We start from the raw sequence: 17,168 nt of genomic DNA, 5'->3' as shown, positions 1-17,168 counted from the left end.
TTGGGAACTACGAAATTGGAATCGAGTACAACGATAAAACCCACTACACCGGGCCCATACTTCGATCTTGCCCCAAGGAAAACAGATTGTCGAGAGATTGCCTTACTGTGCTAGTCAAAGAGAGCCCCCTTGATCTGCGTTAATCGAAGGGCACAAAACGCGATTGCATTGGAGTAATGAGTATATTAAAAAATGCTATTCTCAAAGCAAAACTCGGTGAAAGGTTAGGAAATAAACATTTATTTCGATAGAGAACAGCCTATCACACCTTACACCTGAATGAATGTCAAAACAAAAACCCACACCACTGGAAGAGGGACACTCAGAGCTGGCCCTGAAGGTGACCGCCTTTCAGAGAATTGTAGGTAGGCTCTCTACATGTATTCCCAAAATGCTATTTCAAGGAGAGTAGCGTTAATAAGCCGGTAAGCTATCTGCTTACAAAACCAACCTGCTGCATGACAGCATCCTCTGCGCTGTGAGCTGTTTCTTCCACAGTCACCACTCGAGGGGTATCATCGACTTCAGCTGCTGCAGCCACAACAGCTTCACTAACGGCGACCAGTGCCTCAGCCAACTGCACTTCTGCCTCGTTATCAAGGTGACTGATATTCACGGTAGATATGGTTTGCTCTGACATGGTCTGTGGTGAAAAACAGGCTTTGTCATATATCAATCCGAGATAGGTACCCTAAATCAAGCTGGAAAGGTTCCTTGGTACAATGTTTATTTGTTTGTTTATTATTTATTTGTTTGAGCAGGTTCAAGTTTTGGCAGCTGATGCGGACCTGTACCCACCCACCCATATACACACAGAGGACAGCCACAACACCGGGAACTTCATCCCCTACTCTTCTCGAATAGTGTGTGGGTTCTTTAACGTCCCACAGGGAACTAATGAACATGGAAGTGATTTGTGAGACGGGACCTCCGGCTTATCGTCCTTATCCGAGAAGACTTAAAAGTCTAACCATTTGCGGATGTAATTACAAAGGCAGCACTTTCTCCTCAGTTATTTAAAGACCCTGAGTATTGGTCCGACCGGAGTCGAACTCACGACCTCCCGCATGGCAGCCCGGTGCTCAACCAACTGAGCCACCGGTGCGCGGTGTATTTGACTAGAACAAAGCCTGAGCCCTTTTTCCCTCGCCTCTTTGAGAATCTCCCCCCGGATGCTAAACTACTTTGATACTGTATCCCACTCCCCGCCGTACCCCCTCCCGCCGCTCCCGCTCCCCCATCCCTAGAAGAGTTGATACATATACAAGCAACTCTTGTAGCACGGATGTAAGTCTTGAGATTTATTATCAAAATCGACAACTGCAAAAACGTTACCACCAGACGTACATGGTCCACAGAAGCGCTCCCATGTGACTGCTCATCAATCAGGTCAGTATCTGATTGGTCCTCAGGTCCCTTTTTGTTGCTCCGGATACTGACTCGCCCGTCGCTCTTATTGTGTACCTTCATGTGATACCGAAGAGACGCCTTGCGAGAAAAGTCCTTCTCGCAGATCTCACATTTGAAGGGTTTCTCTCCAGTGTGGATCCGCAGGTGGTTGTTAAAATGACTCCTGTGGTTGAACTCTCTGCCACATACATTGCATTTGAAAGGTCGCTCGCCTAAAAGCAAGTCAATGTTATTTGTAAGTGTCGTCAAGTAGATGCAGCCGACATTAATTAAGAGGAGAAAGATTTACGTTAAAGGGAACCACCACTTCAGCAAAAAAGTAACTTTAAATCACAGGAAATAACCGTTACAATCAAGTCAGTCTAAATTATTTTCAAAGAAAGTGTTTGTATCCGAAATAATTAAGTTTTAGAATCACCTATTTTTGTCTTCAAATTTCGCGGGTGCCGCCATCTTGAATAATTTTGACGTGTTACGGTTGCCTTATTGTTATTAGACAAAAGCTCTTTGTGTCAGAACAATAGGGCAACCGTAAGACGTTACAATTATTCAAGATGGCTGTGGCTGCGCCCGTGAAATTTGAAAGTGAAATTAAGCGATTTTATAATTCACTTTTCTCGGTATAAACACTGTTTTAAAAACAAAATTCGAACAATTTTTTTTGTAAAGATAATTTCCTTCGGTTTAAACCTATTCTGTAGTTAGAGTGGAGGTTCCCTTTAACTAGAGCAAAGCCCCCGGGGGGAGGGACTCCTATATATCGTAGGGTGGGGAAGATTGTCGGAAATTTTCAAAAATACCCCTAAAATATACCAGAGTCTTACGAAGGTGGGCGTGGCAACATAAGATGATATCAGCTAAAAATGAACAAATTCATAATTTTTAAACATTTTTAATATTTCCAGAGACGTCAACTTCAAACACCCTCTGCTTGAAAAGTTTAGCAAGGCATTGTCATAATTCTAAGATCTATTAATTTCAAGGACACTAAAGATACCCAAAAAGATACAATCTTAGACTTTGGTGGCACAAACACCTTTTAGATAACCTAAAAGATACCAGATCCCTGAATTTGATCCCTAAAAGATACGACGATCATCCCCGCCCGTTGCCGGTTTTGCTGCAAGCTCTAATTGGTAGAGAATGGAGCACGAGTTTTGTCATTTTCAAGCCAATCACTGAGAGTAAGCAAAAAATCGCGAAATATCCTTTCCGCAGTCAATCAATCGCTGCCCTTAAGCACAAGTCAGTATTAAATCGCACAACTGGCTTGAACCTTTTCGGATTCAGTCCACAAGGTTGCACGCAGAACCAAATTTTCAATCACCAGTTAAAGGAATCTCTATTGCTTAGAAAACTCTTTTAAAGCCACCATACCTGTGTGGGTCCGGATGTGTTCTTTAAGTGTACTAAATCGTGTGAACATCTTCTCACATTCTCCACACTTGTATGGTTTATCATCACTGTGCACTGGCATATGGACTTTGAGGTCAGTGGACCGTGCAAAACGCCTGCCACACTCATTACACTCGAATGGCTTCTCCCCTGAAACACGAAAAAAAGTCATCACCTTTACTTGTTCGGGGGTCAGATGACCTCAGCAATCAGGCTATCTTTTTCTCACGTTAGTTGACCGTTAAACAGATACTGAAGGAGGAGGAGGAGCTGTACAAAAGACGTATAAAAACGAGAAAAAAGAGAGTTAAGAATTTTTTTGTAATTAGAAAATTTTATTGTACGCTTTTGAGTTTTAAAAATGCCCGCCAGCCAATGCAATGCAATGTCTAATGTCCCTTAATTTTTTGTCGCAATGTCCTGTATTTCGTTGGCCCAATGATCATAAATGACATCAACTAATAGAGTCTCAATGAATTATGAAATACTCCTCAAGACTTCAAAAAACTATTTAAGATTCTCAAACAGAACCTACAATCATTTAACAATAACGAGCTAATGAGGATATCCCATTGCTTTGGTAAGTTTGAACCACAAGCATACAACTACACTGTAGAAATGCAATCGGGTGAACCGTCAGGTTCGAAATGCATTTAATACAATTTTAAATGCATTGTATTAAAGAAAGGAATTCGAATTAATTATTTCGACTTAAAAAAAAAAAAAGAATTCTCGGTGGAGAAAATTAATGGTTTTGTTTTTATTTTTTAATTTAATTTTTAGAGAGTTGGCAGAGTGTCATTAAGTTAGGGGCCAATTACATGAGCTGGGCTGGCTCTTTTATCTGAGATCTCGGCACATCTGAGGAAAACCCCAAAAATCAAGTTTGTGATCGCTCGAGCTGGGTTAGCAGGGATCCCGGCTAACCGGGCTGGCCTGGCTCATGTAAATCCGCCCCAAAACTTTAAATGTCAAAGATACCAGCAAACCCTGAATTCTCACTATTTCTATTCCTTTACAAATTTAAGATGGAAGAAACTGTTTATATTATTTTCCACTATACCAGAATGCACAATGGCGTGTCGCTTGAAGGTAATTGTAGAGATAAACTCTTTGCCACAAATGTCACATCTAAATGGCTTCACTCCAGTATGCCGGCCCATGTGTGACTGTAACTCCAGCTGCGTGCGGAATGTTTTGTCACACTCGTCACATTTGAAAGGCTTGTCCCCCGTGTGCACAGCCTGCAGGGTATAACCCATTGTTTACTGTTAGTCCGTCACACTTTCTCAAAAACAGTTTTCCTTTTCATATTTTTTTTTTGTTTGGGCCTGTCAAAGTACAGAAAACTTAAACTGACTAATGATCATAAATTATACAGGCCAAAGAATAAATTTAAGATTATGTGTTTTACAAAAACTTAAACCAATAATGCAGAAGCTTGCCTGGTTGAACCCAGGGAACAGGCCTCAATGTCAATTTTGAGGCGGCTTGTACTACCCTTCACTAAACTTGCACTTAAACTAACAAAAACTAGTAAGATCCTCACAACCTAAGAGCGTAACTGCATTGGATCGATATAGGGAACCGCTTTATCATCTTTAGCTTATATAGTTCTGTTGTACGTTTATTTGAGTCCACTGTTTCTGAAGCAACCCTGAGAGGCGGTGCGATAAAATAAATGCATTACTAAACCCTGAAGTTTACAGGTCCTATAGTATCGATGTCTACAAACCTGATGAGACTTTAGTCCAGTCTGAATGGCAAAGCCTTTACCACATACATTGCAGATAAATGGCTTCTCTCCAGTGTGGGTCCTCATGTGATCTCTGAGGCGTGCTGGTCGTGTGAACTGCTTTGGGCACATATCACACTTGTACGGCTTGTCCCCGCTATGAGTGAATTTGTGCTTGACCAAATCAAATGATTGGATACAGGCAAAGTCACACTGGTCACATTTGAAAGGCTTCTCACCTAGAATGTGCAGTCATGTGCAAATGAGAAATTTAATGTACATGTAATTAGATCTCCCTTGGCTTTCCTTTGTCAAGATTATTCTAGAGTTAAAAACTAAGGGTACAGAGGAGAAAAAAGAAAGGCCAGAGAGTTTCAACCAACTGTACTCACTGTCCTTCAAGTTATTGCTCAACTACATGTACAGTCACATAACTTTGAAACCCCATGGTTTACTTACTACCTATGCCACGCATGTAGGCTACACACATTCTGACAATAATAAGAAAAATTTGTTACAAAGACATTTTGTTTAAAATTTTCATAAGTTACATGTTAAATATGAACATCCATGGATGTAATAGTGCAAGAGATGGGGTAGAGCACTGGAAATGCCACTTACCAGTGTGGATGCGATAATGACGCTTGAGATCGTCATAACGGATAAAAGCCTTCTCACACTGATCACACTTGTGTGGTTTCTCACCAGTGTGTCTGAAAGCATGACGTGACAGCTCGGCTGGGGTCTTAAAGGCTTTATCACAGCCTTCAACATCACACTTGTGAGGCTTCTCTTCCTGATGCACTCGGCGATGAACCCTGAAAAGAACAGGGCAAAAAAATCAGGAAGTGCACTCACTGGAAATGCAAAAGCTCCTCTCCATTTCTTCCCCCTTCCCCCCACCCCCCAACCACCTCTAAAAGTATAATAGCTGTTTCATGAGATACATGTAAATCTCGCTAACCGGGGACGTTCTCTAGAATGCATTCCTGCAGATGAGAACGTGTTCTAGAGAACAGGTTAAAGAGAACTTGTTTGTTCAATATCCGTTCTGCCCCTGTTCCATATCCGTTCTGTTGCTGCTTCATTTCTTGTTCAAGTTTCGTTCTGATCACGTTTGCGAACACGTTCCATGTTAGGTTAATTCTGAGCAGTACTGTAAGTAGAACAACAATGGTATCTAACTGTAAAAATATGGAACGTCTTTTTAATATCATTGGGAGTTGAATCTGAGAAATAATAATATTGCCACATGCACTAGTGTGCTGTGCCTTACTGTACCAAATGCTTGCATTAATTTATAATGTATATCTTGCAGCCTGGGCACGCCTTGGATATACATGTACATCCCAGGGACGACAACTGTCATCACACATTGGCACAAATTGTACTCTGTATCATTACCTGAGTGAACCAGGATTGTTAAAGGCTTTTCCACAACCAGGATGATCGCAGATATAAGGTTTGTCCTCTGAATGCGACAGAACATGGGACCGCAGAGAGCTGGGGTTGTTAAAGGCTTTGTCACAGTACTCACATTCATATGGCTTCTCTCCTGAAAATCAGGATCAATATTATCATATGATTGAACACGTACAATTTTACCGAGTGTAACAATGGATATTTCCTTTCTCTCCTTTGAGAATATATAAAGTTAATACCACTGACAGTTAATTAAACAATCATGATAATATTGAAAAATACACATGTATATACCGGTAGCTTTACAATGTTATTAAACATGTACCGGTATATACTGTGTGGGCATTACTAAAGCATGAAACAGCAAAACACCAAAAAAGCGAAACAAAGCACTAAACACCATGTGTGATCCCGCCATTCATTGAATACTAACCAACAAAGGTTGGATTTAATAAATTATTAAATATCGTTTTAGGTGTAATTTATTGTTTTAGGCCTAATTAGGCTAAAAACATTATTGCTCCCAATTCACTGAGATTAAGATTAGGATTAAGATTAAGACTGAGATTAGGAGCAATAACGTTTTAGGCCTAATTAGGCCTAAAACTATATTTAATCTCAAATCCAACCTTTGTCGGAACTTAGTATTCAATGCATGGTGAGGTCATACAGCCTTCTCAAAACCGGCCGGTCGACGGCTCAATGAGCCACCTCCTCAGAAAGCTTGACCGTCTCCTTCCAGTCAGAAAATGTCGCACAACACATTTTTAGCTCGAACGTGAAGTCACTGGAGCTATTACAAAAGCTTGAAAAAAGTTTGTTTCGCGTACAAATTCGCGCCCGCAATATTTTCTGGCGTCGCGCACATGAAATGTTTATTTAATTAACATTCCAGTATTTCTTATCAGATTCCAAGCAAGTGTCAATTCTAAATGTGAAATTTCGTCACTTTAAATCCCCCAGATTGCACTAAATTGCATCTGTGAGTGTCTAAATTTAAAAAATTCCCTAGGGGAGCATGCCCCCAGAAGCTTGACTGTGTCCTTTGGGCACTCGCTTGGGTGCCTATAGCACCAAACCGTCTCCACTTTCCTTATGACCTGCTCCCGAAAAATATTTTGAGAAGGCTGGTCATATATGGTGTTTTGGTGCTTTGTTTCTGTGTTTCAGTGTTTTGTTGTTTAGTAATGTCCATACTGTATGTACATTTCAAAGAAAAATTTTCACTCAAACCTAAGGCTCTGTAGACACCACATGTTTACTCTGAAAGCATAAGGCTGTAAACATTTACTCTCGTATTCTTATATATTTTATTACAATTTTCAGCTTTGGCTAGTCTATTAAGGCTTTTAAAACAATGCAAAAAATATACACGGAGTGTTAAACCTACATGTATCACATCTTGGAATATTCTTATCTTTACCTGTATGGATGAGCATATGCTGACGAAGATTGCTGGCATAGTTAAAGATCTTGCCACAAACTTCACACTTGTGCTGTTTCTCTCCAGAAGCATGTTCTCTCATGTGGCCATAATAAGACCACGAACGGATGTATGATTTGCCACAAATCTCACAGGTGTACTTGGGTTTACCATCATCTAGAAATTCGAAATATGTTGTAGAGCATCATTCAAAGACAACCTGTCAACTTGTACATCACAGGGAGCGGTCAACTTAAGCACATAATTATTTACTGTCAATAGCACATTTACATGAGGGGACTACAGTACCTAGCGAAATTTTGTCCAGATAACTAAATGAAATTTGCAACATTTAATTTGCCCAAAAACTGATTAAAGTTCGTACAGTGCACTTTTAATTTTTGTTGATTTAAAGAGATCTGCAGGTTTTCCAAAAGTGCAGACAACTGGTGACGTTGCCCAATACTTTCAATTCATTGATAGTTTAGAATGTGCAAAAGCCACAACAACATTTTTCAGGTACTGATATATGGAAAAAGAAAAAACACAAAGAAAACAAGCTCTGTCTACTCTACATGTACTTAGATTTCTTCATCATCATTGCTCTTTGGTGGTTAGGGTGTGGGAAGCATAGACTAAGTACATGCAAAAATTTCAAATTAAAATAATTTCTTACTACACAAGACAACAAAAAAGATATAATGGCAAAACTTGACATTTAGAAAAAGAGGAAGACTCCTAATGGTGAAATTACTTCACCCTCGAGAAAAGACAAAAACTGTTCATTTTACCATCCCCTTCATTTTCCTCTCCTTCATTGGCCTGACCCTCTGTCACATCCAGTGGTGCCTCTATCACAGCAGGATGTACAGTGACCAGGGTAGCTCCTTGCTCCTGTGCAACTGCAGCCGCTGCTTCTGCATTAGTGGCAGCAGCAATGATAGCCTCTGTGCTGGTCGACATGGCATTCCCTCCTGATGCAACTACACCAGAGTCTGGTGTGGTGGATGCCAGAGCTGACATTTGAGTAACACTCAGTGGCACTTGAATAGTTTGGCCACCAGGAAGCTGAATGGTTTGAGTTGTTGCACCTGGCTGTGAAGGGCTTATCTAAATAGAAACAAAGGTAAGGAAGTTTCGTTTTGAGTTTTTTTTTTTAAGTATAAATAAGACAGCCCTGACCCATGACCAAAGTGACTAAATGTACTAAAAGCATTTTAATGATCACAGCTCATGAATAATTGAATACAGTTAAATGCTAATTTTAATTTACAGGGTTAACACAGTACAATTTCTCTGTGCAAAGTGGAAAGCCAACAAACACAACCTATACAATTACGCATCAAGTCTGGGTCACTTTGGAGTTAGGTGAGTGCTCTTGCAACTTCAAAGGTACAGTTGTGTATCTCAGGCTATTAAAACCAGGTGATCAGCAGACTTCTCACCTGTAAAGTAGCAAGAGGCATTTGACTGAGAGTAGCCTGAAGAGAACTAAGTGTACTAGGATCCGCAGACGTGACGATGGGTATGAATCGTGGAGATTGGTGTTGCAGGTACTGAATATCACCGGTTGCTGATTGAGAGAGGACCTGGACCGCTATCATCTCAGCCTGCATAGTGGATAGAGTAGCTTGATCCATCACTTGTGACAACACCGATGTGGGAATCGTAGTCACTTCAGTGGAGGCTATTGGAGAAAATGACATTGAAAGGTTCCAAAACGTATTTAACAACAGTACATGTACATGTATGTTTCTGTTCAACCAAAGTGGACATTATCAGAAAATTAATATTTATAAGTACAGCAATTTGCCCTTTTGAACACTGGCCTGAAATATTTTTAGGACGAAGAAAAATAAAATACAAGTCAACAACCCGGGGGAGGGGGGGGGGGGACCCCTACCCCATTATAGTCTATTCTGTGCCCAATCATAGACCCCATCTTAGTCACTTCTGATTATGCCTCTACCTTATAAAGCCTTCTAAGTACGTCATCCTTAAATGAATTGGCACGTGAATGTAGAACACTTTACTTTTCACCTACAGTACAAACATTCTGGTACATTTGCTAACCGTAAATATTTACAAACGTACCGTATTGAGCCGACTGTTAAATATTAAAACAACAACATGAACTTTTCCAAATGGTCTGGATAGCACAAGTGTTACTAATATTTTAAAAAATACAACCACACTTTTGAATTTTCAGAACATGTTTCGATGTTTCAAACATCATCTTCAGCCATAGAGAGTGTAACATTAAAATTTTTTACAAGATAATTCGTATATATATATAACTATCAATACAATGATTCTTTGTAGATTAAATGTTCGTTACAAGTACGTAAAATTCAAACGAACCAACAATATTATAGAGAACACAACTGACATAACGGTAAAAGTTTAAAAGTGTAATGCTAAACTGACATGATCAACTTGTTTGTTGAGTTCGGGTTTATTGATAATGCTACTTCTTTCTATCAACTCAAAATCAAGGAGAGCTTCCATATTGAGCGGTTGAAACCCGAACTCAACAAACAAGTTGATCATGTCAGTTTAGCATTACACTTTTAAACTTTTACCGTTATGTCAGTTGTGTTCTCTATAATATTGTTGGTTCGTTTGAATTTTACGTACTTGTAACGAACATTTAATCTACAAAGAATCATTGCATTGATAGTTATATATATATATATAAATTATCTTGTAAAAAATTTTAATGTTACACTCTCTATGGCTGAAGATGATGTTTGAAACATCGAAACATGTTCCGAAAATTCAAAAGTGTGGTTGTATTTTTTAAAATATTAGTAACAACATGAACCCTTTTTATAACGGTGGATCTTCTTATTGTTAAATCCCTGCTTACCAGAATTTTCTCATCCCAGAAATCCCGAAAATGTGCGACCCCATTCTAGTAACTCTACTAAAAATGTAACCCCATTACGGTCAATCCAGTCGTGAAAATGCGACCCAATCCAGCGGCACATCCCCATTAGCCTCTTATAAGGAAGTACCCCCCCCCCCCCCCCCCTTCCCGGGGTCAACAAGGGGGACAGGAGGAATTGACTAAATTTAACCCATTCACACCTACGGCGCTCCCAATCAGTGAGAACAATGTTAGCTGTCTTTCTGGAGTAAAATTACTGTCAGGTGGGGAAGTGTTAAGGCAATACAAACACTACAAATTTAATGTGTGATTTTTGGAAAATACCCCCAACAGCTTTCGACCCCCAGCCCCGGCCCAATCCTTTAGAGTCACTGTGACAAGATATTACTCTGTCTAATACCAGACAATTTAACTTGTCAATGGGGACTGCTTCAAGCCAGGGTGAATGGGTTGACACATTACATTTCCAAAAAGAGAGAGCGAGAGTGAGAAAGACCAGTACAGTGGACTGCAATGGACAAATTTCTTAAAATAAAGCTTTAAGTATAGTACTGTCAGTGGTGCAATGCCCTGGAATAATCTTCCCCACGAGGCAAAAGCCACACAATCACCTTCGGAATTTAAACTTCTAATCTTGCCTTTTTGCCTTTTGCTGGATCACGCTGGCTCCCTGTGTTATTATCACTTTTCCTATTTTTTTTTTCTTGTGACTTAATTGTTAATTAATTTAATGTATAATTATAGTAAGTCTTTACCTACGCCCCAGCAACCAGCTGTATCGTTGTCAAATGTGGCTAGCGTAGCTAAATAATTTAAGCTTTTAATTACTACTACTGCTTAACTACTACTGCCCACCATTATCAATAACCATCTCCTCCTGAACCAAGTTAACTTGTCCATCACTTGATGTACATGTAACCTCTGTGCCACTGCCTGCCTCCACTACTTCAAGATACACTGCTGGTTGGTCGCCCTGACCAGACTCCGCCCCAGGCTGGATAGCAACATACAATGTTTGCGTTTGCTGCGAGTCTGATTCACTTGATGTTGACGCAACCTCTTGAGACACTGCATTATTCGTTTCAGTAGCTACTTGAGACGTGCCCTGTGAAATGTTTAACCAACAAAAAACAGAGGATCTTTATGTACAATCAGAAATACATACTCCTAGACATCCAAACCCTACAGCTTCCACTTTTGTAACCTTCTTCAGGGAGCCTTGTTAAAAAAATTCCTTATTAATAATGATTATGAGTGAAGATAGTTTAACGTCGCACCAAAAATATAATGAGTTAACCTATAGATTTACAATGTACTCAACTACACTTTTACACAATGTCAATATTTTTTTTATAGATTTACGATGTACTCAACTACACTTTTACACAATGTCAATATTTTTTTATAGATTTACGATGTACTCAACTACACTTTTACACAATGTCATTATTTTTTTAAATATAATGTGTAAACCTACTTGATTTACAAAATGTATTTATGTACCCAACTACACTTTACCCGTACGAACAGCGCAACGCTCTTGCAGCGCTGCGCAACTTCATATTTTAGGTTGCACAGTGCTTATGCGACCTTTATGCGACGTTCATGCGTTCACCAAGCTTTAGAAGCAAAATATCGAGCGCTGCAGAAAGGTTGCAATGCCTAACAACGAAAAAGCAATGGTAAAGCAGCGCTGTATATCGTTGCTTAAAAGCTGCGACTGAAAAATACTTTCGAGGAAAAGTTTGGAATGTTTAAGAGCGACAAAGCAATGCTCACGCAGCGCTGTACATCGTTGCTCAAATGCTTCGACTAAAAGATCAATCGTATGTAAAAGTTTGCAGTGTTTAGCAACGTAAAAGCAACGCTTAATAAGCAGCTTTGTGCATCTTAATTTGCCTTAACGTCAGGGCTATACATGTAACTGAAAGATATCTATAATCAACGGCTGTATACGTACGTAAGGTATATCCAGTCTTGAAGGTTATAAAACTTCGACAACTCAAGTCACAAATATATTCTCATTAAAATGTTGTATTCTGTGGAAAATTGCGATTTCAAACCTCGTACTATATGGCCGGAGCTTATATATAAGCCCAACATGTTGATCGATACAAAAAGGTTTCAATGTTAAGGGAAATCGGCGCCAGCAATGCACACCACGATTATTTCGCATTTTCGGTCCGAATGGAGCGATAGTCTTAGCGACCCCCTTCAGCGACCCGCGATAAGACTTACGATTGGTCACCATTGTGCCCATTGACCAATCGCGGGTCGCTAAGCGATCTTCCAACGGTTTGGATAAAGATAGTTGTGAACAAAGCATCATTTGATGGCTCACGAAGCAAATGTTTGCAGAGTTTGGCGGCCCTTAAATCCTTCTCAGTATTCAAGAGGCTCAAATAAAGAAGACGAATGGGTAGCGGAGGAATCGTCCGTGATCTACGTGGAATTTCGAGGCAATCGAAGCCTTGGGAACGAATTTATGGCCTTTTTCCTTGAATGATTCCGTTCGCAACTTCGTCTCGGTGCCCAACCTTGGGAAAGAAGAGGAACCAAAAACCACCTAAATCGCTCTAAATCGACCCAGAAACCGTACCAGAATCAAATAAATATAAGACTGAAGCAAGGTAACGTGTTTGTTTTATTTTAAATCGTCAGTAGTTTTCAGAACTTTGAGGATAACCGTTTTACCGATTCAAATCCTTATATTTCTACTCTCGCGTAAATTATATTATAGCACTGTACGGATACTCATATATCGAGCTTGGGCTACCTATAGAGACACATGAAATGATCAGAGAACTGCAATGTATTAAATCAGATAGCTGTGTGAACAATATCATCTTTCGTGACGGCTTTAAAGACTCCTGCTCGCATCAGTCATGATCAGTTAATGCCCCCAGCGCCGTTAATGTAACAACGCAACAGTGAAGAAGCTCTTCGGGTAGAATATTTTTGTACATTATACAGCTCATTATATAGCTTGCCTGTAACTCCTCCGCTATGCAAAATAAATTTAATTGATACTCTTGATACTTTTGCTTGTACCCATTTTTCGATTGATCGGCTTGTTGTTGGTGGCCATTAAATTAAAAGGCTTCTCAAGGTACCTTTTCTACACCAAGAAAACCTCTCGCATCACGCGACATCCTACCTGCAGCGTTAAAGCAACGCGAAGCTATTAACGCAGCTCTCTTGCAACACGTCTGCAACGAAAGGGTCGCTAATGCATCACCGATGCAGCGATCATTCAGAAGTCCTGCAGTGCTTAGCAAACAGTCTTCTCGAGCAGCGTTGGTGAGTCGCAAAAGCAGCGCTGCTAAACGGTTGTTTGTTTCAAGTGCAGCACGTCCTGCTGCAGCGCTTAAGTGACTTTGAGATGTCTTTGAGATGTCTTACGCGCAGTCATTTTTCGAAACTCCCACAGTGCTATCGATGCAGCCATCATGCAACCTTTCTGCAGATATAAGGGCAACGCTGGTCAGTCGCTAAAGCAGCGCTGCGTAAAGGTCGTACGTTTCGTACGGGTACACATATGGGGCACTCTCCCTTAAAACAAATTACCTGTACATTCCATTTATAAGTATTAATTGGCAACACCTGTCATATTTCTTCCAGACTGTCAAAATGTTTCCGGACAGACTATACTAAATTTTTCGTTTATAACACAATAACTTTGACTGTCAAAAGTGACGGTCAAAGTTGTGTGATACACAACTTCGACAATCAAAGATCTGTGTAATTTAAACGAAAAATTTCAGAGTCCGGGAACATTTTTACAGTCCGAAAACAATCTGATAGCTGTTTGGTGTTTAGTCCACCATTTGAAGGCATTTCCACACATGCATGCTGCTAATTGGTGCATTTAACCTGTAAATACAAGTATTATTTTTCAGATATAAATCTACCACATTTTTTTATGTTATAATGTAATGTTTAAACTCCTGTCGATTTGCTCCTAAATTTGGGCAAGCATCCTGCCTTTGGATAAAAAAGGCAAATGCTTGGTGACATCCACTGATCACTAAATGCCCGGAAAGCTTCTGGTTGGCAATTTTGTTACGTGTACAGCGTACATAACCACTGAAAGCAACAATTCTAACAATCAGTTTTACCTGTTGATCTGTGATAGCTGAACCTTCATTGCTCACTAGGGCTGATGGCTGAGATATTGCTGTTTTCTGTTCAATTTCAGAGTCATTCTTTTTGTTTTGAGGATCCAATGCTTGTATTGTTTGTTCCTTTTCATCCCCAGTCTTTTCCTCTTTTGTCATTACTTTTAAAGCCCCTGAAACAAAGAATTTTTGCTAAATAAATTGCCTACATTGTTGAAAAGAACTTCACTGTGGTTCATTCTCTTACTGACTCGCAAGTTCCAGACAGAAAATTACTCTGGCAATTACTGCCACTTTGAAATGACCAAAAGGTTTTTTTGCTGAGAGCAAGGATGGCACAGTGGTGAGAGCACTCGCCTCCCACCAATGTGGCCGCGGGGTTCAATTCCCAGATGCTGTGTCATATGTGGGTTAAGTTTGTCGGTTCTCTACTCTGCACCAAGAGGTTTTACTCCCGGCATTTCCAGCTTTCCCCTCTCCTCAAAAACCAAGCTAAGATTTGATATGTGTTGATTTCATTTCATCTCTGTTCAGTCCCAACAAGTTCATTTATTTATGAAATGGTCCTAACAACTTCCAGACATTCTCCAGCCAAAACTTGAGGCTAAATAAGATACCAGTGAAATTTGGAAATAGTTTCACAAGAAGTTTAATTTTTAAGAAGAAATTTTGCAATCAATTTTGGTTGTCTCCATCAATAAATCTGGAGAAATATCACAATCTGTGGAAAATCAAATTAGAGCCTTGAGAGTACTGAGTCTGTAAAGTATAGATTTTATTTTCATCAGATCTAGCTACAGCTAGAAATATAGAGATGAAAGTTCTCTGGAATTGAGAGTCTTGGATGTCATGTGAATGATCTCCAGGAATTCGTTTGTTATTCAGTGCTTTGAAATGATATTTACAGTACTTATGGTACTAGAGAGGCTACCTCAGAACTCTGGTAGCAAGCGAAAAATTTAACAGGTTTCAATTTCGAGGGAATGCCGTCATCAATATTTTAATAAGAACGTCTTCAATTTCCTTCACATTTGCCTTTCCAAGCATACATCCCAATATACGTTTTGAGGATTCATGAATTTTACCTATCTCAGCTCGTATCCTCGCAGGAAATATAAATTTTGCTCGAATTAACCGTTCTTCAAATGGTTTTAAAACGCTAAGCTTTCGGTCGAACGAATTGGCCTTCAGCCATTTGCAAAGAAATCACGCCCTTTTCCCAAGAAAACTGACCGAAAGCTATTTTTCATTGTGCAGCAAGTCCAGTTTGCCAAAAAAGGCTCAAAATGTGAAAGATTTAAAAGCGAAGTAAACTTAAATTGAAGGAATGATCGAGAGGTCATAAGTTACCGCTCTGCGAAACACAACAAACATATCAAAGAGAAACAAAGGCTAAAATATGGCGGCCGATTGCTTCGTGGTTATTGAAGTTCATTCGCTTGCAAACAATGTAATCGGTGTGTGAAAAAGCCGGCCAGAAACCGACAATTCTTGTTCGACTTTCTGGGAAGCCATTTTACCGATGAAACGTAGAGAAATATATATCGAAGGTCAGCGGAAATCGTAGTTATCTTCTACAAAATCCCGCTGACCCTCCCAACGCAACAAACACTACCATGCACATGGCGAAATGGCGTGTTATAAAAAACCTCGCTGTTCCAAGCGGTTTATATTTTGAGCATTGCGTTTAACAACCCCCGAGAAGGATGTTACGAATTTTTCAAGAGTAAGAAGTTCTTGCTAGATAATCAAATTGGACAACTTCAGTTCAAGTATCGGTTTCTTCTTTGTAACGACATCGATGTAAATTTTGGCGGGCCGGACTTTAAAGCTTGATTTATAAGTTGGAGAAGATGGGATTTCATCGGAGATAGATTGTCGAGTTAAAAGAAGTACGAGAGAGCTCTGTGCTTTGTCTTTAAGGGACTTTTTATAGAAAAGATGGTGTTTTCGCTTTGTCTTACCTTCTTCTTGATTGTTTGAAGACGCCATCTTCTCACGAGGGACACCCATGAACCCTTGCGAGGCTTCTTATACAGACCGTTGGCGGTCCGCACTGCGTGCATACTGAGGATTCCGCTTCTGGAGCGTCAAATGGGCTACCCGTGAAAAAACATGAAGCAATGTTAAAGAAGGCTGTTAAGCTCTAGTTTTCGTGCATTATTTAGGGCCAAACCTAGGAAAACCTGAGAAATAGGCGTCTGTGAATAAAAAAAGCGTTTCAAGTCAAGGTAGTGAAACACTCCTTTTTCAGCTTCTATGCGAGGAATTCTCCTTTAATGTTTAAATATACGTGTCGAGTTGTACCCACCACAGAATACTCCAACGTCATTGTGGTCTTACGGTCATTGTGTGAGTTTCTCATTAAAGCGTGTGTACACCACCCTTTCCCAGTTTCAAATTTCCTTAGTTAAATGGTTAGATTTTCAATTTCCCCGGAGAAACCACCCAAAGGACGTTGAGAAGGAAATTCCATACCGCTCGCTTGTGCCCCTCACGAAACAGCCCAGAATTCAGGTGCGCACGAATGCCAAGGCAGCGAAAAGCTTAAGAGAGACCAACGCTGCTCATGTCCTCCGACTTGTTTACGGAGATCCACCACTTGCTTACATGCCAACACTTTTGCCGATTGGAGATCGAAACATCCCATCAATTTTCCCTTGGCTGGTAAAACTTGGTTCTGACGCATATAATTTAGTCTAAGAGTGCTCCATATGCAAGCTCCCACACGCTCATCACCAAGACTTACGGTATTAATGAGCTTAGCATCGGCTA

The 17,168-nt window shown here is 40.1% G+C and overlaps 1 protein-coding gene across 2 annotated transcripts in view; it reads right to left on the bottom strand.

The window, feature by feature from the left end:
• The window catches only part of LOC137977685 (uncharacterized), a 17,272-nt gene extending 787 nt beyond the window's left edge, over positions 1-16,485 (bottom strand). Inside the window, exons 1-13 of one of the 2 annotated variants that reach the window (XM_068824983.1) lie at positions 16,358-16,485; positions 14,394-14,566; positions 11,131-11,380; positions 8,831-9,072; positions 8,177-8,495; positions 7,386-7,562; positions 5,945-6,095; positions 5,162-5,358; positions 4,541-4,779; positions 3,869-4,049; positions 2,788-2,955; positions 1,336-1,622; positions 452-643 (exon numbers count right to left, since the gene is read on the bottom strand). In XM_068824983.1, the coding sequence (XP_068681084.1) occupies positions 452-643; positions 1,336-1,622; positions 2,788-2,955; positions 3,869-4,049; positions 4,541-4,779; positions 5,162-5,358; positions 5,945-6,095; positions 7,386-7,562; positions 8,177-8,495; positions 8,831-9,072; positions 11,131-11,380; positions 14,394-14,566; positions 16,358-16,406 (2,625 nt within the window). In that variant the 5' untranslated portion in view covers positions 16,407-16,485. The remainder of the gene's footprint in view (positions 1-451; positions 644-1,335; positions 1,623-2,787; positions 2,956-3,868; positions 4,050-4,540; positions 4,780-5,161; positions 5,359-5,944; positions 6,096-7,385; positions 7,563-8,176; positions 8,496-8,830; positions 9,073-11,130; positions 11,381-14,393; positions 14,567-16,357) is intronic. The other variant, XM_068824984.1, reaches the window with a different exon arrangement.
• Between the last annotated feature and the right edge of the window lie 683 nt (positions 16,486-17,168).

Source organism: Montipora foliosa, chromosome 11, assembly GCF_036669935.1.
Source record: "Montipora foliosa isolate CH-2021 chromosome 11, ASM3666993v2, whole genome shotgun sequence".
NCBI lineage: Eukaryota > Metazoa > Cnidaria > Anthozoa > Scleractinia > Acroporidae > Montipora > Montipora foliosa.
The sequence above is the reverse complement of the archived record's forward strand: the minus strand, read 5'-3'. Positions and strand labels throughout refer to the sequence as shown.